The 23847-nt window shown below is 44.5% G+C and overlaps 2 protein-coding genes across 2 annotated transcripts in view; one reads left to right on the forward strand and one right to left on the reverse strand.

The window, feature by feature from the left end:
- Positions 1-551: 551 nt before the first annotated feature.
- SLC51A (solute carrier family 51 member A) lies at positions 552-22412 on the reverse strand. Its single transcript, XM_069974446.1, has 9 exons — positions 22292-22412; positions 19133-19236; positions 17497-17651; positions 16514-16587; positions 14646-14804; positions 9905-10016; positions 8534-8680; positions 8246-8351; positions 552-746 (listed from the first exon to the last, which is right to left on the reverse strand). The coding sequence occupies exons 1-9, from the start codon at positions 22321-22323 to the stop codon at positions 631-633; spliced, it is 1005 nt and encodes a 334-aa protein (XP_069830547.1). The 5' UTR covers positions 22324-22412; the 3' UTR covers positions 552-630.
- TFRC (transferrin receptor) overlaps positions 14611-23847 on the forward strand; it is a 71263-nt gene continuing 62026 nt past the window's right edge. Inside the window, exon 1 of the mRNA XM_069974441.1 lies at positions 14611-14634. Coding sequence (XP_069830542.1) covers positions 14632-14634 — 3 coding nt within the window. The 5' untranslated portion in view covers positions 14611-14631. The remainder of the gene's footprint in view (positions 14635-23847) is intronic.

The following is a 23847-nucleotide window of genomic DNA, read 5'->3' on the forward strand; positions in this document are numbered from 1 at the left end:
GCGTGTGCCTTTTTTGTCACCTTTTGTGGTCCATCAGCGAGGTCATGTGATGGCGGAGGAAAAGAAAAAGTCCAGCTTACAAAAACGCTGAAACCACAAAAAAGATTCACACACAGTCAAAAATGGCAGAAAAAAATGCAAATGAAAAAAAAAAAAAAAACGCCAGACAGAATGTGTGTGTGAGGGCACCCACATTGTTCTTTCTCAACTCTGTGTCATGTGACTGAGACGGGCGCATTATGTAAGTCTATGGGATTTAATCCTCACAAAACGGGGTCTGATCACCAAATAGTTTTCATGTGTCTTTGTTTTTATTTGTGACGGGTAGAATTTATTCAACACTGAACATAAGAAATCTATGCTATTCTTATGTCATTGTCAGATGCTACACCGGTGTCCATAAACTCACGGGGGGGATTTATCAAACATGGTGTAAAGTGAGACTGGCTCAGTCGCCCCCGGCAACCAATCAGATTCCACCTTTCATTTTCCAAAGAGTCTGTGAGGGATGAAAGGTGGAATCTGATTGGTTGCCGGGGGCGACTGAGCCAGTCTCACTTTACACCATGTTTGATAAATCTCCCCCTGTGACAGAGTATAGTGTATCGTAGCCCTGACTATGGGTCTTATTCACACAGATTGTGTCTTCAGTGTGAACCCCGCTTCTTCGTCCTTCTTCCGGTAGGCGTTACGAGTCAGGATTGTCAGTAGAAATGTTTCTATGATCAGCAGATGGTAGTGCATCACTGAAAAGAGACAAAGACAAAGATAGTGAGCACCGAATATCACAGACACTTCCATTTTTGTACAATTTTTCTTTTTCCTCCACATGTTTAACACGCCATAGCGCTTTCATCCTTTCACCTACAGACACACACCAGTTCTTTTTTAGACGCTTCATTTTCCATAAAATACAATGCAATACTAAAAACAGAAAAATATTTGGGAGGTAAAATTGAAAAGAAAGAAAATTTTTTGAATTTCAGGTGGGTTTTGTGTTTATGTTGTTGGCCCTGCGGTAACGTGTTATCTATATTCCTCAGGTGAGTACGATTACGACGATACCCAATTTATAGAACTTTTACTTTCTTTTATTTTTTTACTTACTATTACTTTTACTTACTATTATTATTTTACTACTTTTAAAAATTTTAAATAATAAAAAATGTGCTGTATTCTTTCATTTTTTTTGGGCTGTGGGGCTGTGTGAGGAACGATTATTGTAGTTTTATCCGGTACCACACTTGCGTATATGTGACTTTTTTTATCAGTTTTTATTTATTGTTTTCTGGTTGAGATGTAACCAAAAATCAGTAATTTTGCACTTTGGCGGGTTTTTGTGCTTACGCCGATTACCGTGATCAGGAACGTGATAAATAAATTGTTCAGGCAATTCTGCAGCAAGACCAAATTGGTTGATTATTATTTTTTTTTTTTATATATATTTTTATTTGAAAAATAGAAAAAGGGGGTTAATTTAAAGGGGAATTATCAGCAGGTTTGACAAATCTAACTGGTTTAAAGGGGTAGTGCACCAAAAAATTTTTCCTTTTAAATCAACTGCTGCCATGAAGTGCGAGAGATTTGTAATTTACTTCTATTAAAAAATCTCAAGCCTTCCAGTACTTATCAGCTGCTGTGTGTCCAGCAGGAAGTGGTGTTTTCTTTCCTGTCTGACACAGTGCTCTCTGTTGCTTCCTCTGTCCATGTCAGGAACTGTCCAGAGAAGGAGCAAATCCCCATAGAAAACCTCTCCTGCTCTCCAGACTGGAAATAATACCACTTCCTGTTGGGCATACAGCAGCTGATAAGTACTGGAAGGCTTGAGATTTTTTAATAGAAGTAAATTACAAGTCTCTGGCACTTCATGGCAGCAGTTGATTTGAAAGAAATTTTTTTTTGGTGCACTACCCCTTTAAAGCCCCCTAGTCAGGGCCGTTTCTGCCATGAGGCAGACTGAGCTTCCTGCCTCAGGCGGCAGATTCTTTACTCCACTAGGGGGCGGCACAATCCCTCACTTTCACCCGGTCTGCAGGCACATCACCAGGCACCTCTGCCTCCTCCTCAGGCCCCCTCTCCGTAGCTCAGTGATGGACAGCCTTGTCACTGGGGGTGGCTGTCTCCTAGCTGGCTGGCTGTCTCTGTCGGAGCAGAGAGAAGGGGAGGGAGGCCCAGCACCACAGTGGAGCTGACTGAAAGCTGTGTGTGCCCTGTCCCCTCCCATACAGCCTCATCTCCTGAGCCTCCACTGCTGGCCTGGGATGTGACATCTGCTGGAGGAGACAGACACAGGAGGTTAGTGTGTGTGTATACAGTATATATATGTGTGTGTGTGTGTGTGTGTGTGTGTATGTGAGTGTGTATACAGTATGTGTGTACAGTATATGTGTGTGTGTGTGTGTATACAGTATATATATGTGTGTGTGTATACAGTATATGTGAGTGTGTATACAGTATATGTGTGTGCGTGTGTGTGTATGTGTGTGTGTATACAGTATATGTGAGTGTGTATACAGTATATGTGTGTGTATACAGTATATATATGTGTGTGTGTGTATATATACAGTATATGTGTGTGTATACAGTATATATGTGTGTGTGTGTGTGTATACAGTATATGTGAGTGTGTATACAGTATATGTGTGTGTATACAGGATATATGTGTGTGTATACAGTATATGTGTGTGTATACAGTATATATATGTGTGTGTGTATACAGTGTGTGTGTGTGTGTGTGTGTATACAGTATATGTGTGTGTATACAGTATATATATGTGTGTGTTTGTGTATACAGTGTGTGTGTGTGTATACAGTATATGTGTGTGTGTGTGTGTATACAGTATATGTGAGTGTGTATACAGTATATACTTCTCTGCACGGTGAACGCTATAAAAATAATATATCCGTGCAATGTATTCATTATTGGTATATATGTGCTGTATATTGCTGCTAGTATATAGCTATGTATGTATATATCTGTTTATGCAGTTGGCTACATAGATTTCTTAACTACTATTCGTTAATTGGGGGGGGGGGCATTTCAATTCTCGCCTCAGGCAGCAGAAAACCTAGAATCGGCCCTGCCCCTAGTACACACGTGGCACCAAGGAGGATGGTATGTGTCTTATAGTATGGCTCTTACCTTCCTCCTCAGTCCGGATTATTACACTGCTAACAACTGGTGCCAGAGATTTGTAATTAACTTCTATAAAAAAAAATCTCCAGTCTTTCAGTACTTACCAGCTGCTGTATGTCCTGCAGGAGGTGTTGTATTCTTTCCAGTCTAACACAGTGCTCTCTACTGCCACCTCTATCCATATCAGGAACTGTCCAGAGCAAGAGAGATTTTCTATGGGGATTTGCTGCTGCTCTGGAGAGTTCCTGACATGGACAGAGGTGGCAGCAGAGAGCACTGTGTCAGACTGGAGAGAATACACCACTTCCTGCAGGACATACAGCAGCTGATAAGTACTTAAATCCTTAAAGATTTTTAAATAGAATTAAATTACCAAATTATATAACTTTTAGAAACCAGTTGATTTAAAAGATTTTTTTTTTTTTTTTTGAAGTACCCCTTTAAATCTAGGCCTATGTACCTGATCTCCCTTGGGAATGGTCAAGCCCAATCAGCTGTGTCTTTGTTAGTTCAGGGCAGGGATGGGGAACCTTCAGCCCTCCAGCTGTTGCAAAACTACAATTCCCATCATGCCTGGACAGCTGACGCTTTAGCTCTCGAGGCATGATGGGAGTTGTAGTTTTGTAACAGCTGGAGGGTCTGAGTTTGATCTAGGCCAATTATCCAGAATATCCTAATGTAGCACGGTACAGTCTCTGTATACGTGACTTCCTATGTGTCTTCTGGGTGCACCCGCTCATACTTGCAGATCATGTTCCCTTGAACTTGTTTGACCAACAAACAGTATACAATAATCTTTCTGTGAATGTGTAATGTGATACGCCTGATATAGCAGGTAAGCGGTAGAATAGGTAGGTAGTATGACTGTGACTAATGTTTGCTTTACTGTTACACCGTATCACATGGCAAATAAAACGTTATACTTTCAGATGATAAAGAGAATACTACAAGATAATGACATGTAAACTGCTGTCTGTCTGTATATATAGTGGGCCCTCGGGTTACAGTATATTTAACATACAGTGGTCTTTCCTGGAGACCAGACTCTACATACAATCCTATAGACAGTCCAGATCTGCGACACATGTGAATAGATGATCACACCAATAAATGTAGAACCCCTGTATTACTAAAGTGCATGCAGGGATTGGTTGTCCAGCAGCAACGCTATACAGTACAGGGTGGTACAACATGTCCTGTACCCAGGCGCATAACTACCATTGTAGCAGCCATAGCAGCTGCTACGGGGCCTGACGCATCAGGGGGCCAATTGCTGAAATACACTGGGCCTCCTGAGCTGTCATAATACTACCAAGGGAGATGCCTACCATGAGGGACACTATGTACTTGGGGGAAGGATACTAGCGGAGATGCCTATTTTGGGGTAATCTATCTACTGGGGGGGGGGGGCACTGGGGGAGATGTCTACCACAGGGAAGACTATGTATTAGAGGGGTAGGATACTAGGGGAGATGCCTACCATGAGGGAAACTAGTGCAGAGCGCTACCATGGGGGACACGAGGGGGGATGCCAACCACGGAGGACACTAGGGGAGATGCCTAACACAGAGGACACTAGGGGAGTAGCCTACCATGGAGGACACAAGGGGAGTAGCCTACCATGGGGGCCACTAAGGGAGATGCCAACCACGGAGGACACTAGGGGAGATGCCTACCATGGAGGACACTAGGGAAGATGCCTACCACGGGGGACACTAGGGGAGATGCCTACCACGGGGGACACTAGGGGAGATGCCTACCATGGGGGCCACTAAGGGAGATGCCAACAACGGAGGACACTAGGGGAGATTACTACCATGGGGGCCACTAAGGGAGATGCCAACCACGGAGGACACTAGGGGAGATGCCTACCATGGAGGACACTAGGGGAGATGCCTACCACGGGGGACACTAGGGGAGATGCCTACCATGGGGGACACTGGGAGAGATGCCTACTGCAAGGAACACTAGGGGATATACCTACCATGGGGGACACTAGGGGAGATACCTACCATGGAGGACACTAGGGGAGATGCCTACCATGGAGGACAAAAGGGGAGATGCCTACCACGGAGGACACTAGGGGAGATGCCTACTATGGGGGACACTAGGGGAGATGCCTACCATGGGGGACACTAGGGGAGATGCCTACCATGGGGGACACTAGAGGAGATGCCTACCATGGGAGACACTAGGGGAGATGCCTACCATGGGGGACACTAGGGGAGATGCCTACCATGGGGGACACTAGAGGAGATGCCTACCATGGGAGACACTAGGGGAGATGCCTACCATGGGGGACACTAGGGGAGATGTCTACCATGGGGGACACTAGAGGAGATGCCTACCATAGGAGACACTAGGGGAGATGCCTACCATAGAGGACAACAGGGGAGATGCCTACCATGGGGGACAGTGGGAGAGATGCCTACCATGGGAGGGACACTAGAGGAGATGTCTACCATGGAGGACACTAGGGGAGAGGGCTACTATGGGGGACACTAGGGGAGAGGGCTACCATGGGGGACACTAGGGGAGATGCCTACCATGGGGGACACTAGGGGAGATGCCTAACTTGGGGACAATAGAGGAGATGCCTACCATGGGGGACACTAGGGGAGAGGGCTACCATGGGGGACACTAGGGGAGGTGCCTACCATTGGGGACAATAGAGGAGATGCCTACCATGGGGGACACTAGGGGAGATGCCTACCATGGGGGACACTAGGGGAGAGGGCTACCATGGGGGACACTAGGGGAGAGGGCTACCATGGGGGATACTAGGGGAGAGGGCTACCATGGGGGACACTAGAGGAGATGCCTACCATGGGGGACAATAGAGGAGATGCCTACCATGGGGGACACTAGGGGAGATGCCTACCATGGGGGACACTAGGGGAGATGACTACCATGGGGGACACTAGAGGAGATGCCTACCATGGGAGACACTAGGGGAGATGCCTACCATTGAGGACAACAGGGGAGATGCCTACCACGGAGGACACTAGAGGAGATGTCTACCATGGAGGACACTAGGGGAGATGCCTACCATGGGGGACACAAGGGGAGATGCCTACCATGGGGGACACTAGGGGAAATGCCGACCACGGAGGACACTAGAGGAGATGCCTACCATGTGGGACACTAGGGGAGATGCCTACCATGGGGGACACTATGTACAGGGGAGATGCCTACCATGGGGGACACTAGGTGAGAGGGCTACCATGGGGGACACTAGAGGAGATGCCTACCATGTGGGACACTAGGGAAGATGCCTACCATGGAGGACACTAGGGGAGATGCCTACCACGGGGGACACTAGGGGAGATGCCTACCACGGAGGACAAAAGGGGAGATGCCTACCACGGAGGACACTAGGGGAGATGCCTACCATGGGGGACACTAGGGGAGATGGCTACCATGGGGGACACTAGGGGAGATGCCTACCATGGGGGACACTAGGGGAGATGCCTACCATGGGGGACACTAGAGGAGATGCCTACCATGGGAGACACTAGGGGAGATGCCTACCATGGGGGACACTAGGGGAGATGCCTACCATGGTGGACACTAGAGGAGATGCCTACCATGGGAGACACTAGGGGAGATGCCTACCGCGGGGAACACTAGGGAAGATGTCTACCATGGGGGACACTAGAGGAGATGCCTACCATAGGAGACACTAGGGGAGATGCCTACCATGGGGGACACTGGGAGAGATGCCTACCACGGAGGACACTAGAGGAGATGTCTACCATGGGGGACAATAGAGGAGATGCCTACCATAGGGGACACTAGGGGAGATGCCTACCATTGGGGACAATAGAGGAGATGCCTACCATGGGGGACACTAGGGGAGAGGGCTACCATGGGGGACACTAGGGGAGGTGCCTACCATTGGGGACAATAGAGGAGATGCCTACCATGGGGGACACTAGGGGAGAGGGCTACCATGGGGGACACTAGGGGAGGTGCCTACCATTGGGGACAATAGAGGAGATGCCTACCATGGGGGACACTAGGGGAGATGCCTACCATGGGGGACACTAGAGGAGAGGGCTACCATGGGGGACACTAGGGGAGAGGGCTACCATGGGGGACACTAGGGGAGATGCCTACCATGGGGGACAATAGAGGAGATGCCTACCATGGGGGACACTAGGGGAGATGCCTACCATGGGGGACACTAGGGGAGATGCCTACCATGGGGGACACTAGGGGAGATGCCTACCATGGGGGACACTAGGGGAGATGCCTACCATGGGAGACACTAGGGGAGATGCCTACCATTGAGGACAACAGGGGAGATGCCTACCACGGAGGACACTAGAGGAGATGTCTACCATGGAGGACACTAGGGGAGATGTCTACCATGGAGGACACTAGGGGAGATGCCTACCATGGGGGACACAAGGGGAGATGCCTACCATGGGGGACACTAGGGGAGATGCCGACCACGGAGGACACTAGAGGAGATGCCTACCATGTGGGACACTAGGGGAGATGCCTACCGCGGGGAACACTATGTACAGGGGAGATGCCTACCATGGGGGACACTAGGGGAGAAGGTTACCATGGGGGACACTAGAGGAGATGCCTACCATGTTTGACACTAGGGGAGATGCCTACCATGGGGGACACTATGTACAGGAGATATGCCTACCATGGGGGACACTAGGGGAGATGCCTACCATAGAGGACACTAGGGGAGAGGGTTACCATGGAGGACACTAGGGAAGATGCCTACCATGGAGGACACTAGGGGAGATGCCTACCATGGGGGGGGGGAGGGGGCAATATCTACTGAGGAGGATACCAGGGGAGATGTCTAACATATATGCTATTTACTGGGCAGAGGGCTAACAAACAGGGGGATTACCTACAGTGGGATGGGAGGTGATATGTAAGGGCTTGCTTTATAACTCATTCATTACATTTTGGGGGCTTTTAGTTTTTCATAGATATTTGTATCTCAGCATACAATATCTACAACATACAATGGGCCTCCTAGGACCAACTAACGTTGTAACTTGAGAGACTACAGTATATATTCATGTACTGACTTGCTTTCCTTCTATCTAGAAGCTTACTTTAGATGAGAGAACTTACAGTGAGACCTGTCTTTATAAGCATACGGTGGCACGCAGGGGAGCACTCCGGTGTCGCCCAGGATATTAAAGATGGAGTTCTGTAATGTAGTCAGGATGAGCAGCAGCTGGAAAAACATCAGTTTAAAAAAATTAAGTCCATGTGTCATTCTTCTGTGTACAATGCAACATCTTTCTGTAATGTAACCAGGTCTGATGAAGCGCCCAATCATGGCGTGAAACAGCTGTAAGCTTGTGCTTCTGGCGTCTGTCCTGTATGTCCATTCTGTGTATTGAAGAAATTGCTTACCTGAAAAACTGCAAATTTTGTTCCCATGTTGAATTCAGCCAAGTGACCTTTGGCCTCACGGAATAGTATACCAATTGGCCATAGGGCTATAATAGTACAGAAGCCAATAACCACATTCATCCATAGTGCAATACTGGTACCGGAGACCTACAATTCACAGAATATTTTTTAGAAATCACAAGACAGTTTTGAGTGTTATCTTTACAACTCTTTGGTAAGCACAGTCATGATATAAATGATAAGGTACTAATTGTTGTCAATGGATGGACATATAATGTAGACTTTATGTAAGGGTCCTTTAAATGGCCGCACATAGGGCCATGCAAGGATGTAAACAAGCACTGATCAGCGAGATTGGCTCTCGTATGCAGTGCCTTTACATGGCACAATTAATCAAGTGGTCAGGACGCACAAACAATCCTTGTATCATTTGTGCGGCTGTGGAAAGCACAGTTATGCATATATCCGTGCTGTCAGTTTCTAGATTACACATGGAGGGCATACTTACCTTCGGCAATCTTATGTGATAAGGCATACAGCTCTCCGGATCTCCCATCCCACTGCTGTATATTCAGGCAGCCAAGCCTGTCAGTCATTCTGGAGGAGGAGGCAGCCTGAAGAAACAGCAGTGGCCAGAGAGCGGGAATGGCAGATCACACAGCAGTACGAAAGGTAAGTATGCACCGCTTGGATGATCTGGAAACTGACAACAAGGATATATACATATCCATGCCGTCAGTTTTGTGTGCTATCGGCCACTCATCTCCTGATCCTCAGCTGATCTTTGTAACTTTTACATGGCTGCTGACTAACACATCATGACCCAGGTCCCCGCTCAGATAAGGAAACAGTATCAAACTGGATCAGGACTGGGAACCGGTGCGGGGGACAGCGGAGCCAGTTGTGGGGATGTAGGTGCAGGCTGTTATCTTCAGCCACCTCCTCCCCGGGTCTTTTGGGGGAAAAAAAGGCCGAGCCCGGACTTCCCCTTTAAATCATGTTAAATCAGTCTAATTCATTGGACATGCACCTCCCTGGTCATAGGAGACCTGTGTAATGTGGCCAACAAATGATGGAACAATCCAGCCACCTGCATGATACCCGAGCAGATCTACTGTGGGCCTAATACTGCTCTAAAACTTAAAGTGCACCTGTCCTTTGTAAAAACTTTTCTCAGACTAGCGGCACACTACTTGTATAATTCTCCTGTAAGTCGGGCTGGTGAGAGCTCAGTTACTGCCGGATTACTCCATTCAGTGATATATTACATTTCCAGTACAGCGATCCCTATACGGCGCGTTAACTAAATGACTCGGCATTATTCTGACACAGCGGAGGAAGGTCCGATCACATGAAAAAAAAAAATCTCACATCATCCAGATTGTAAATTCCATCGGTCCAGAGGAATAAGCCGAGAATATTAAAGAGCGGCTTCAGGAAGGCCATCTGGAAGACGCTCAGGATGAAGAAGTTCACTTTCCTCCTGAAAGGAAAAAATACAGCGCATGTTAGACAGGTTTTCCGGGATTTATTTTATTTTATTTTATTGCTGGATGATCCTTAGGCCATGAATACCTGATCAGTGGGGTCCTAACTTCTGGCCGCCACATCCCCACAGAACAGAGCTGGAAGCAGAAGGCTCCATACATTGTGTAGTGCCCTCACACACACCTTTTGTTTGGCGTTTTTCATGCATATGTGGCACACGCCATTTTTTTTTTTTTCTTTTTCATTTTTTTCTAGAATTTTTTACTTTACGTGTGAATGATCTTATATGCGGTTTCTGCATTTTTGTGCGCTGAACTTTTTTTCCCCTCTGCCATCACATGACCTAACTGCTGGACCACTAACGTGACAAAAATGCAAGAGAAAAAAATTCCGCACACACACACACACACCAATGGCATTGTTGAGACAACCAAAACAATCCCGTTAAAGTCTATGGTAGAAAAAACACCACAGTTTGCCGAAAAATCTGGCGGCTGGTGTTTTTCCGAGATTTTAAGGGTAGCTTCACACGTACCGTATTTATCGCTGCATTTTTTATCGCTGCGTCTTTGGTGCAATTTTTACATGCGAGTTTTGATTTTCACCTGAAAATCATGTGAAAATCAAAACTCGTATGTAAAAATTGCACCAAAAGGCAGCGATAAATACGCAGCGATGCGGTACGTGTAAAGGCAGCATGGGCTGCTCAGCTCCCAGAACCCAACTCGGCCGCAATATACGGTGTACGCCATGCTCTCTGCTTGTGGGTCAGTTCATGGTGCTTATCCTCTTGCAAACAACTGATCACCGGGGGGGATTTTCTTTCCAGACCCTACAGAGTACTTATACGTCTATTAATTCTCCTGGTAATTTAGTAATGGATTGAGACATGCCCTATAGACATCATAAAGGTGCTGCCAAGTTGTCAACTTTTAAAAAATTTTACAGCACAAAGATTGTAAAACACCAAAATATTATATCACGGAAAATGAAAGTATGTGTTATAAAAAAAGAAAAAAGGCCACAAATGCTGAGATTTCCCCTTTAAGTAAGACCGGTCACCTCTTTCCATACATCTGTGTCAGTAAATTCCCCTTGATTTATTTGTTCTACTCTGTGTTATGTGTTTCCTCTTAGGAATATATGTATAATTGTCATCTGGGTGTCCCCATCCTCCTGTGACTGTCAGCGCTGATCGGACACAGAGAGTATCTGAGGACGTTGTGGATGGTCAGAGCTCTTCTATCAGACGTGTCAGCAGTAATGGCGGACTCTCTATCGCCGACCTTCTATTGGCCTTGGCATTGAACGGCCTTAGATGTGGGTTTCTTGTAATACTACAGTAGAGCGGTGCAGGCGAGGACAGGGAGGGATCCCGCACCGTCTGGCTTCAATCGCTTGCAGTGCAGATGAGTAAGCAAATGGGAAAGTCAATAAAAGCTTTCCTGCAGTTCCGGCATCTGCTTTATGGCAGAATATTTACTCTCATATTTATTGAGATATGGTGCTATACCTGGCTCCATCCACATGCACTATACCTGGCTCCATCCACATGCACTATACCTGGCTCCATCCACATGCACTATACCTGGCTCCATCCACGTGCACTATACCTGGCTCCATCCACATGCACTACACCTGGCTGCATCCACATGCACTATACCTGGCTCCATCCACATGCACTATACCTGGCTCCATCCACGTGCACTATACCTGGCTCCATCCACATGCACTACACCTGGCTGCATCCACATGCACTATACCTGGCTCCATCCACATGCACTACACCTGGCTGCATCCACATGCACTATACCTGGCTCCATTTACCTGCACTATACCTGGCTCCATCCACATGCACTATACCTGGCTCCATTTACCTGCACTATACCTGGCTGCATCCACATGCACTATACCTGGCTCCATCCACATGCACTATACCTGGCTCCATCCACATGCACTATACCTGGCTGCATCCACATTCACTATACCTGGCTCCATCCACATGCACTATACCTGGCTCCATCCACATGCACTATACCAGGATCCATCCACATGCACTATACCTGGCTCCATCCACATGCATATACCTGGCTCCATCCACATGCACTATACCTGGCTCCATCCACATGCACTATACCTGGCTCCATCCACATGCACTATACCTGGCTCCATCCACATGCACTACACCTGGCTCCATCCACGTGCACTATACCTGGCTCCATCCACATGCACTACACCTGGCTGCATCCACATGCACTATACCTGGCTCCATCCACATGCACTATACCTGGCTCCATCCACATGCACTACACCTGGCTGCATCCACATGCACTATACCTGGCTCCATTTACCTGCACTATACCTGGCTCCATCCACATGCACTATACCTGGCTGCATCCACATGCACTATACCTGGCTCCATCCACATGCACTATACCTGGCTCCATCCACATGCACTATACCTGGCTGCATCCACATGCACTATACCTGGCTCCATTTACCTGCACTATACCTGGCTGCATCCACATGCACTATACCTGGCTCCATCCACATGCACTATACCTGGCTCCATCCACATGCACTATACCTGGCTGCATCCACATGCACTATACCTGGCTCCATCCACATGCACTATACCTGGCTCCATCCACATGCACTATACCAGGATCCATCCACATGCACTATACCTGGCTCCATCCACATGCATATACCTGGCTCCATCCACATGCACTATACCTGGCTCCATCCACATGCACTATACCTGGCTCCATCCACATGCACTATACCTGGCTGCATCCACATGCACTATACCTGGCTCCATCCACATGCACTATACCTGGCTCCATCCACATGCACTATACCTGGCTCCATTTACCTGCACTATACCTGGCTCCATCCACATGCACTATACCTGGCTCCATCCACGTGCACTATACCTGGCACCATTTACTTGCACTATACCTGGCTGCATCCACATGCACTATACCTGGCTCCATCCACATGCACTATACCTGGCTCCATCCACATGCACTATACCTGGCTCCATCCACATGCACTATACCTGGCGCCATTTACCTGCACTATACCTGGCTCCATCCACATGCACTATGCCTGGCGCCATCCACATGGACTATACAGTACCTGGCTCCATCCACATGCACTATACCTGGCTCAATCCATATGCACCTGTTACTTATAGCTGGTCCTCATGGACACTATGGCTGGGATCTGACAGCTAACATTGATTATCTATAGCAAGTCTGTCCGATTTGTACGGCTTGTTCTTGTAGCCACCGCAACGCTAAAAGCAAAGTCCACAACCCCAAACTACAAAAGTCCATATGCTCATTAAGGGGGACATTTATAAGTCCGGCGTTTCTTACGCCGGACTTATAAATGCCCCCGCATCTCCGGCGCTACAGGGATTTATGTAGAGGCGGACTGCCTCTACATAAATCCCGTGCGCTCCGGTGCGCACGGCCGAAAACCTACGCCAGCTGAGGACTGGAGTAGGTTTTAGGCGTATCTTTTGGCGGAACGGATGGTGAATCGTGCGGACTCTGAGTCTGCGCCATCCGTTCCGCCCCCTTCACACCCCCTTCCCGCCCCCTACCCGGCGGAAAGTGCCGATTTGCGAATATTTAATTCGCAAATCGGCTATTTGCGAATAAAATAATGCGCAAATCTGCACTTTCCGCCGAAAAAGCCCTGTACGCCCGTTAATACATGTCCTCCTAAGTGTTTATAAATTATAACACGATAAACTGTACTGTAACCCCCCCCCCCCGAGACAGATGATGTAAACAAGTCCTTGGCAGGCTTTATCTGCAACATTGTAGCTTTTTTGTAATGCAACAAATAAAGGTATGGATAGCGTTGCAGCCATGTTAGCATTTTGGGACATCTCAGAGGACAATTCCTCTCATCCTCATTTATTACATTCCTGCACTCTCTTCTACAGGAGGTATCTGTTGTTCCTATTCTGTGGAGTCCATTGCCCCAGAGCATTCGATTTGCTACTTATACTTATGCTACTTGTATGTATTTGTGAGCAAGGATCTCTCTCCAATTTCTCATTTTACTTTTTTCCCCCCCAATTATACAATGCTGTAGAATATGGTAATGTTGTTTAAAAAAAAATAACTTTCAAATCAACTGGTTCCAGCAAGTGCCAGAGATTTGCAATTTACTTATCAGCTGCTGTATGTCCTGCAGGAAGTGGTGTATTCTCTCCAGTCTGACACAGTGCTCTCTGCTGCCACCTCTGTCCATGTCAGGAACTGTCCATAGCAGCAGCAAATCCCCATAGAAAACCTCTCCTGCTCTCCAGACCGGAAATAATACACCACTTCCTGCAGGAGAAACAGCAGCTGATAAGTACTGGAAGACTGGAGATTTTTTTTAATTTTAAGAAGTAAATTACATATCTCAGACACTTTCTTACACCAGTTGATTAAAAAGGAAAAATTGGCGAACGGCCCCTTTAATTAATATAAGTATTACTTTATATTATCCATTTTTTACTTCTATGTAGAATTATTCTCATGATTTATTTTGGCAGAGGACATCATGGCAGTAAGCTGGCGACTCCTGGCGATTTCCATTCCCCTATGGTAAATCTTACTTGGTGATTTTGATGCGTGGCAGGCACAGGCAGCAGCAGCAGCACGGCCCTGTGTTAATGTGGACGTCTGTGAACTCCAGTTTCTTCACCAGCGCGTCTTTTCCCCCATAACCTTCTATTATAACCATCAGGATAAGGTAGAAGCAGATGGCAAAATACCTAAATGAAAATGGTTTCACTTATTATTTTCCATGGAGATTATATGGCGGCCTTATTATTACTATTACTACTATTATTATTATTACTGAATAGTTACTGGACGTTACAGAAATACACAGGGAATGTTTCATCCCATTCATGTTGAGTGACATTTTTGTGTTATATCTTCATCTGTAAGTATTAAAGGGTCACTGTCATTTCATTTATTTATTTTTTTTGCAGAAATCAATAGTCCAGGCGATTTTAAGAAACGTTGTAATTGGGTTTATTAGGCAAATCTGCCATTATCTGCATTCAAAAAGACCCCCCTTTCTCATTTACTGCTCATTATCAGGAAATCTCGACTAGTTTACAACAGTCGTGCCCTGTCTGTTCTATGGAGAGGAGAGGGGGGAGGAGAGAGATTAGTCGCCAGCAGAGAACAAAGGATTACACAGTGGGACCTGTGTGAAAACCGGTATTCAGAGGTCAGAGAGGTCAGTGCTGACCTCAGAGGAGATAGCCCGGTGATGTAGCTGTAAATTAACTCTTTATTGTCCTGTTTTGGTGCCTCATCTCCCTCCACCCCCTCCCCTCTCCATAGATAACAATGAAGACAGGGGGAGAGCTTCAAACTGCTTTTTTATGATAAAAATGCATTTTTCGGCTAATAAACCCAATTACAAAGTGTCTTTAAATCGCCTGTACTAATGATTTCTGCAAAAAAAAATAAACGGCAGTGACACTTTAAGCATTAGGCTGGGGCTACATGCTGGTTTTTAGTCTTAGAAGCAAAACCCACCATTTTACAGATGGATTTCTCAAGGCTGCAAAGTTTTTGTAAAAAGTGCTTCTATTGTGCAAAATAGATCCCATCATACTTGTACTGACGTATCACCCACAATCCATCCTGCTTATAGGCTTTTTATAGGAGAAGGCTATGTTCACACTATGTTTAACAGCATCCAGGACGTTCCTGCAGCCGATACTTCTGTATCAGGTGCAGGACTGTTATCTTTTTAACATGGACTTGCGCACACCATCAGGTGGGCCCACAAATCAATTAGCCATTCACTTCAATGTAATGTGCGGCTGCCATTGCACATTACATTGAGTGAAAAGCTATTATTTACGGACATTGTTCAATGAACAACATCTGGAAATAATAGGCAGGTACATTATTTTAACACCCAATTTAAAGAACGGGCGTTGACATAACGATGTGTGAACACAGCGGGCGGCATGGCATTGACTTCAATGTAATTTCATCCCTGCAGTAAAGAACGGACGCCGATACCATTGTAACCAGTGCCCGTTCCTTACTGAAGAGTTCACACTGCGTTTTTTGTAATCCGTTTTATGCAAAAGAAAGGATGAGAAAAACAGATACATTTGTGCTTGCATTTTGATCAGTTTTTCCAATATAAGAAAAAAAACGATCAAAACACATCAATTTATTTAGTATGCACAAAAACATTAAACAGTAAACTTTTTTGTGTACTATAAAACAATAGATGCGCTTTTATCTGTTTTTAATCAGTTTTTTTTTGATTGTGGAGGGATCAAAACATGGGAAAAAGGATCAAAACAGATGCACACAAATGCATCCGTTTTTTTGGATAAAATGATTGAAGGAAACAGATTGCTAAAGCTCAGTGTGAACCCGGCCTACTTTTTTTTTTATTTTCTGGCAGCTTTATGTAATCTCTTAACATTGAACCATTACTTACGTGCCAATACCAATTTCTACAAACATGGCAGAACGAGGTATCCATAATCCCAAGCAGGTAAATATTGAGATGACCTAAATCAATACACATCATCACAAGAGAATTAAAACCATTACATAATACATACATGCTCCATTTTATTATATATATAAGTGTTTGTGAAAGTAAAAAAAAAATATGGTGGAAATTAGAGATGAGTGAATGTTCAGTACAAACTGAGCAAAGCGCTTAGTTAGCTCGGCAATCTGCTTATCAGCCTGCTGCCTATAAACTCCACCCCTCCCCGGGTGCCTAGAAAAGCTGTATCCAGTGCTGGGAAACTGGGAGAAGTTTCTTAGGACTGGATTCAGCTTTTCTAGGCACATGGAACGACACAAAGTTCAAGGGCAGCAGGCTGATAAGCAGATTGCCGAGCTAACTAAGCGCTTCGCTCAGTTTGTACTGTGGAGATCACACCACTTCTGTCCTGCTCAAGTGAACTGGGTTATATAAATTGGCTATCTTTGTAATTGTACTGACTTGTGGAATATAGATAACGTCTGTTTTACCAAATAGCAAAAGATAATAGTAGGTGATCAAATCCTTATTTTGTGCAGTAAAATGCAAATTTATCATTTAAAAATCACACAATGTGATTTTTGTGAATTCTATAGATTCGGACTCTTACAGGTGATGTGCACCTACGATAAAAATCACACACCTCTCCATTCTATGTAGGTGGGAAAATCAACAGTGCATCGAATACTTGTATGTCTATGAGAGGACGAGTATGAGCAAACCTCTTCTGATAATTGACAAATAAAAGAAAGAAAGAACAGATGCCTTCATCTGCTCGTGTACAGAGACCCTCCAATTCTGAGCAGCAAATAGAAAAAGAACAAATCATTTGGCTGCACTTCCCGTTGTAACTTTTTCAAAAATGGCTGAAATGTTGCTTAACAGAAAAGAAAAGAGAGTAAGTATACGGCCACTTCGGCTCCTACCGTCGGGGCGGCGCTGCTCCATAGAGAGGTTCTTTTCTTCGCGGGACATTTCACTTTCCTTAGAATGTAAGCGACGTCTTCCAGATAAATAATGATTGAGAGGGCGCAAAGTACGGTAAGAATCCCCATAATGCACAGCTGTACAGTGTCCAGCACTACAAACAGGAGAAGAGGTCATGAGTTATGGATGAGATAATAAAACATTCGGCACCTACCCAATGGCATGAAATACTAAGAGATTCTAGCCAGTTAAGTATACACATATGTGGTCTGGTTGCTATCCAAACGCAGATGATACCAGGCGCCTATTACCTTCCTAATAGTCCAATTCCTAAAAGGAGACAAAAACATCAGGAAGAATAAAAAAACATCCTTATACACAGCAATAACATTTGTGAGACAACCAGAACATTCCCTTTGAAGTCTATCGGAGAAAAAAACACCACAAAAAAAAAAAAACATCACCCCCTCAGCGTGCTGCATTTTGGAAAAACTGCCACCAAGCCTCAAAAACGCCAGAAAGGAGAGAAGAACGCCGCCCTATAAAACGCTGCCTGTGCAAGGACGATCATAAACTTCCATTGACTTCAGGCTAACCTCTGGCCGCCGGCATTTATATTGGCCTTTTTAGGGCAGTGTGAAGCCGGTCTTAGTTACAGAGCAGTCACTGAATATTCAGGTGTTAGTGCAAAAAAATCAACAATAGTCTGTTAAATCAATAAATGAAGAGGGCTAAACCTCATATTACAATAAAATAAGCCCAAAAAACTGTGCCCCAGGAATTTCAAGCTGTGGGTTTTCATGACCGAGCAGCTGCATGCAAGCCTCGCATCACCAAACCCAAATCCAGATGGTGTTTGTTTCGTGACTATGTTTACTTAATGAAGGCTCCACTGTTATTTTAGGAGCCGAAACGTGTTGTACTTGTCTTTAGAGTGAAAATTTTGTTGTTTTATACCCGACTTGAGTACCATTAGCTCATTCACATTTAGTGGCATGATTTTTACTGAACACAATTGGTTGCGCCACCATCTAGAGGGACCTCTTCCTCCAAACCTGGTCCAGGTTGGCAACATCTTTCTCTGCAAACCCAAATCCAAAATGCAATTAAGTTCCATTCACTTAAATGGAACTGAGTTACAAAATCTGCACCCAAACTGGAGACAAGAGCGGTGCTGTCTCTGGAAGAAAGTGGCCATGTTTTTGTAACGCTGGAGAATCCCTTTAAGTTCCAGTGCTTTAGTAAACCAAGTCATTTTGTGTATTATATGCTTCCAACTCTGTACAAGGCTGCTTAGGCTGGAAAGAATAGTGGAACGATACCAGGTGACTTGGTTATACAACTTTTAAATTATGATTTAGTGTCCTGCCTTAAAGGGGTACTCCAACATCAGTCAAAAACAAAACAAAACCGTATAGACGCAGCAATGTGCCAAATGATGTCACTTTTATACTATGGTCGGTACAGTGACATCATTTGGCCCTGCGGGTATATACCCTTTCGTATACATTGGTACAGGACTGCCAGTTTTCTGACATAGTTTATGCCACAAATGCAAATGTGATCCTAGTTTATATATAAATCATCAATATAGATACTGAATAAACTAATATGCAAAGTGTGTGAATTACGTACAGTACGGTAACTGTGCCGCTGCTGGCGGTCGGGAGACGCAGGATGGTGGCACACTGTGGTTGTTCATCAAGTTCTGCAGAAAGTAAACCTTCTGTTTAGGAAGCCTGGAAGAGAGCGCAAAACTAGTATAATAAAGAATAGCACTGGATCACATTCACATATAGTAGCTCAGCTTTAAAGGGGTTCCTCTCCTGTCTTCCAGTACCTATCAGCTGCTGTATGTCCCACAGGAATTGATGTGTTCTCTCCAGTCTGGAGAGCAGGAGAGGTTTTCTATGGGGATTTGATGCTGGACAGTTCCTGACATGAACAGAGGTGGCAGCAGAGAGCACTTTGTCAGACTGGAGAGAATACACCACTTCCTGCAGAACATACATCAGCTGAAAAGTACAGGAGATTTTTAAATAGAAGTAAATTACAAATCTGTATAACTTTCTGATACTAATTGATTTGAAAGAAAAATATTTTCACTGGACAACCCCTTTAAGGATTAGACCTATAGAATAACAATGGCACTAATCCTCATCTGCTGCACACTCACAGAAGAAATTTACATGATTCTAAATGCAATGTGTGAACGTACCCTCAGAGCATCAAATACAAACTCTCCACAAAATACAAATATCATACAAATGGGTTTGCAATGAAAAGTGGGGAAGTTTGCAGCAAGTCTGTGGCAGCCAAAATCTGCATGTTTGGCCTACAAATATAGGAGCAAATTTGTCTGGCGTAAAATTATGCTATGTGTGTATTAACCCTAATAAAGCAGGCTAGATTACCAATTTCTTTTGAAAGGGGTTTTCACCCATTTTTTTTTTTTTTTTTTTTTCAAATAAACTGGTGCCAGAGATTTGTAATTTACTTCTATTTAAAAATCTCCAGTCTTCCAGTACTTATCAGCTGCTGTATGTCCTGTAGGAAGTGCTGTATTCTCTCCAGTCTGACACAGTGCTCTCTGCTGCCACCTCTGTCCATGTCAGGAACTGTCCAGAGCAGCAGCAAATCCCCATAGAAAACCTCTCCTGCTCTGGACACTTCCTGACATGGACAGAGGTGGCAGCAGAGAGCACTGTGTTAGACTGGAAAGAATACACCACTTCCTGCACTCACTATACCTGGGGTCAATATACCATATTTTACAATATACTGATATAACCATACCTGGCATCTAGATACTATATTTTGCTATGTACTGATATCACTATACCTGGGGTCTATATACTATAGTTGCTATATACTGATATCACTATACCTGGGGTCTATATACTATAGTTGCAATATACTGATATCACTATACCTGGGGTCTATATGTGGTGTCCCACCACGGGTGTCGCTATTGGTTACACCCTTCGTAAAAGCCTGTACTTTAAGAGTAAGTGGTGATGTAGCAGTACCAGAGTTTTGCCACAAGATATCATGATTGCAAGTATGTATGCTCAGTTATTGCACAGCTGTAGTACTCAAAGGGTTATTGTTTGTTTATGTACCACATGGGTCTGTACACCAATGAGAGTTCTTTCTGCTTCTCACCTATCATCTCTCTCTTTACTTTCACATACGCACTCCTCACCCACTCACAGCACACCTTACATGCGCTGTAGGAAGGACATCACCTGGGTAGAGGAAGTGTAGGGTGTTTTGTCTTTGGACTCTGTAGAGGTAGGACGTTTCCTACAGTTTCTTCTCAAAGAACCTCACTACACACTATGCAGTGTTAAGCTTCCACTAGAGAGGACAAGTCTCAGGGATCATCCTAACCCACGCCGTGGACCAGATGAACACAGTGCAGGACAGTATACATAAAGAAGTAAGGAACTGATACGGATAGAGCAAAGTTGCTAGAAGCATATCAACTCTATCTCGCATCGCGGGTGTAAGCAGGAAACCCTTAGCATACCTCTCATCCCAGGTAACAAGGTCTGGGGCTTGTGTCACCCTCTAGGACGGGTCACTCGACACTGGTGGGCAATAGGTGGTGCAAAGACCAAAGAGTCAAAACACAGGCACAAGTATTCTCTCTCTACTCTCAAGTATTCTTCTATTTCTACCTCTGAAGTTCCAGCAGAGCACAGTACTACTTGGGTTGGGACTCTCTCGACATCCTCCTCTCTACTCTTCTGATCCTCTCTGCTACCTCTCAGCACGGAACTCAGTCAGCACGGCTGTCTCACTCCTTCTACTCTCAGTACAGATCTGAACTCGAAAGTATTAAGTAACTTATCAAGTGTAATGTATTGTATGAAAGCAAAGTTGTAGTATCTGCTGCCGACCTCAAGTATCTTTAGAGTAAATAAGTTTTTATTTATGCTAAAGAGACTCTGTGATTCCTCGTCAAGCACCGACACAGCACACACACTCCTTGGGTCATCTCCCCTTTCTGTGGGTGGCAGTGCCATTAGTCCGGGTGGGTCACTATTCCACTCCGGACCACCGTGATAAGTACCCAAGGGACCCCGCAACAGCCCGGCAGGTGTGCCACCATACCTGTGTGCCCAACCTGCACTGGCATCACGACAAACTACCATCACTGGGCAAGGCTTTATCTTGGCCAACCACCACAGGAGTGGCGTCATACTTAACCATCTGGCAAGTGACCGGCCGTACCTCCACACCGGGGGTCACCACATATATACTATAGTTGCTATATACTGATATCGCTATACCAGGGGTCTATATGCTATATTTTTCTATATACTGATATCACTATACCTTGGGTATATATACTATAGTTTGCTATATACTAATATGACTATACCTGGGGTCTATATACTATAGTTGCTATATACTGATATCACTATACCTGGGGTCTATATACTGATATCACTATACCTGGGGTCTATATACTATAGTTTACTATATACTTATATACCTGGGGTCTATATACTATAGTACATACTAATATACCTGGGGTCTATATACTATAGTATATACTAATATACCTGGGGTCTATATACTATAGTATATACTAATATACCTGGGGTCTATATACTATAGTTTACTATATACTTATATACCTGAGGTCTATATACTATAGTATATACTAATATACCTGGGGTCTATATACTATAGTATATACTAATATACCTGGGGTCTATATACTATAGTTTACTATATACCTATATACCTGGGGTCTATATACTATAGTATATTCTAATATACCTGGGGTCTGGGTCAAACGCTGAAGCCGCCATGATTCGGATGCCGCCTTAGTGTCCCCTCTGCCGCTCACAGATGTAACACGCTCTGATCTGGATGGCAGATGATGGACTTTGCCAAGTTCAAGTGATTCTGAAACCTCGGATCCATTGGTCATTAACGGCCGCGTGACTCTCAGGTCATTGATCTCCCAACCTAAATGTTTTAGGTGTTCAGAGTTTCCCCTTTGAAGCTCAGTCTCTGTTTGTGGAGTCATTGATACTTTTCTATCAGCTTGTCTTCCTCTCCTTCCTTATTCTATATCTTCAGTCTGACCCAGTGCTCTCTGCTGCCACCTCTGTTCATGTCAGGAACTGTCCAGAACAGGAGAGGTTTTCTATGGGGATTTGCTGCTGCTCTGGACAGTTCCTGAAATGGACAGAGGTGGCAGCAGAGAGCACTGGGTCAGACTGAAGAGAATACACCACTTCCTGCAGGACATACAGCAGCTGATAAGTATGGGAAAACCTAATTTAAATAGAAGTAAATTACAAATCTATACAACTTTATGAAACCTGTTGATTTGAAAGAAAAATATTTTCACTGGAGTGCCCCTTTAAGAGGATAGCATCATGTAATTCAGCCCTGACCTGTTACTATTATACAGAGTTAATGTGCAAAGTGCATTGTGATGTCCCACTCAGAATCCGTATCCTTCGGGTCATTGGCCTGATAAACAGTAAACTGACCAAAAAATTTCAAGGTTCTATTAGAGGCAAAAGTTCATCTAAAATGTTATAGAAAAAAAGACTGCAGCCTACCAACATGTAACTCTTTTATAATCTATCTATATAGATGATGATGAATAATGAGAAGGGAGTTTGTGTTTTCTAGACATTGAAGACAGATGCTTTAGAAAGAAATAAAACTTAGAAGATGACTTTCATACTTTTGTAATGAGACTACTCCTCATCAATATTTTGTAACTGATTTCAAGGAAAATGAGGGCTATGGTATAAGGTCTATAAAATTATTTCTTTTATTACATTTTCAAATCTAAAAATAAATAAATACAAAAATAAACCAGACCAGTTTTTAAAGGATTTTTTTTTTATTAAAGTATTGTATTGCCCCCTCCAAAAGTTATACAAATCCCCAATATACACTTATTACGGGAAATGCTTATAAAGTGCTTTTTTCCCTGCACTTACTACTACATCAAGGCTTCACTTCCTGGATAAAATGGTGATGTCCTGACTCCCAGAGCTGTGCGACTCCCAAAGCTGTCCCTCAGTGTCCCCCTGTCATCATCCTCTTAATGTATTTATATATATTTAAATAAGCGCTGCGGAATCTGTTGGCGCTATACAAATAAATATTATTATTATTATTATTATCCTCTCCAGCAGCCACAGCCCGCACAGCTCTGGGAGTCGGGTCGTGACTTCACCATGTTATCCAGGAAGTGACATCACCATGTTATCCAGGAAGTGACATCACCATGTTATCCAGGAAGTGAAGCCTTGATGCAGTAGTAAGTGCAGGGGAAAAAAGCTCTTTATAAGCATTTCCTGTAATAA

This window comes from Dendropsophus ebraccatus, chromosome 6 (assembly GCF_027789765.1).
Source record: "Dendropsophus ebraccatus isolate aDenEbr1 chromosome 6, aDenEbr1.pat, whole genome shotgun sequence".
Classification (NCBI taxonomy): Eukaryota; Metazoa; Chordata; class Amphibia; order Anura; family Hylidae; genus Dendropsophus; species Dendropsophus ebraccatus.

Excerpts from the sequence above, each read along its gene's own strand:
- SLC51A (XM_069974446.1), bottom strand. The coding sequence starts at position 22,323 with ATGGCGGCTTCAGCGTTTGACCCAGACCCCAG. Across the intron at positions 17,652-19,132 it reads AGCGGCACAGTTACCGTACT|TGCTGGACACTGTACAGCTG; the intron begins GTACGTAATTCA and ends TCCTGTTTGTAG. Across the intron at positions 16,588-17,496 it reads GGAGCAGCGCCGCCCCGACG|GTCATCTCAATATTTACCTG; the intron begins GTAGGAGCCGAA and ends GTATTGATTTAG.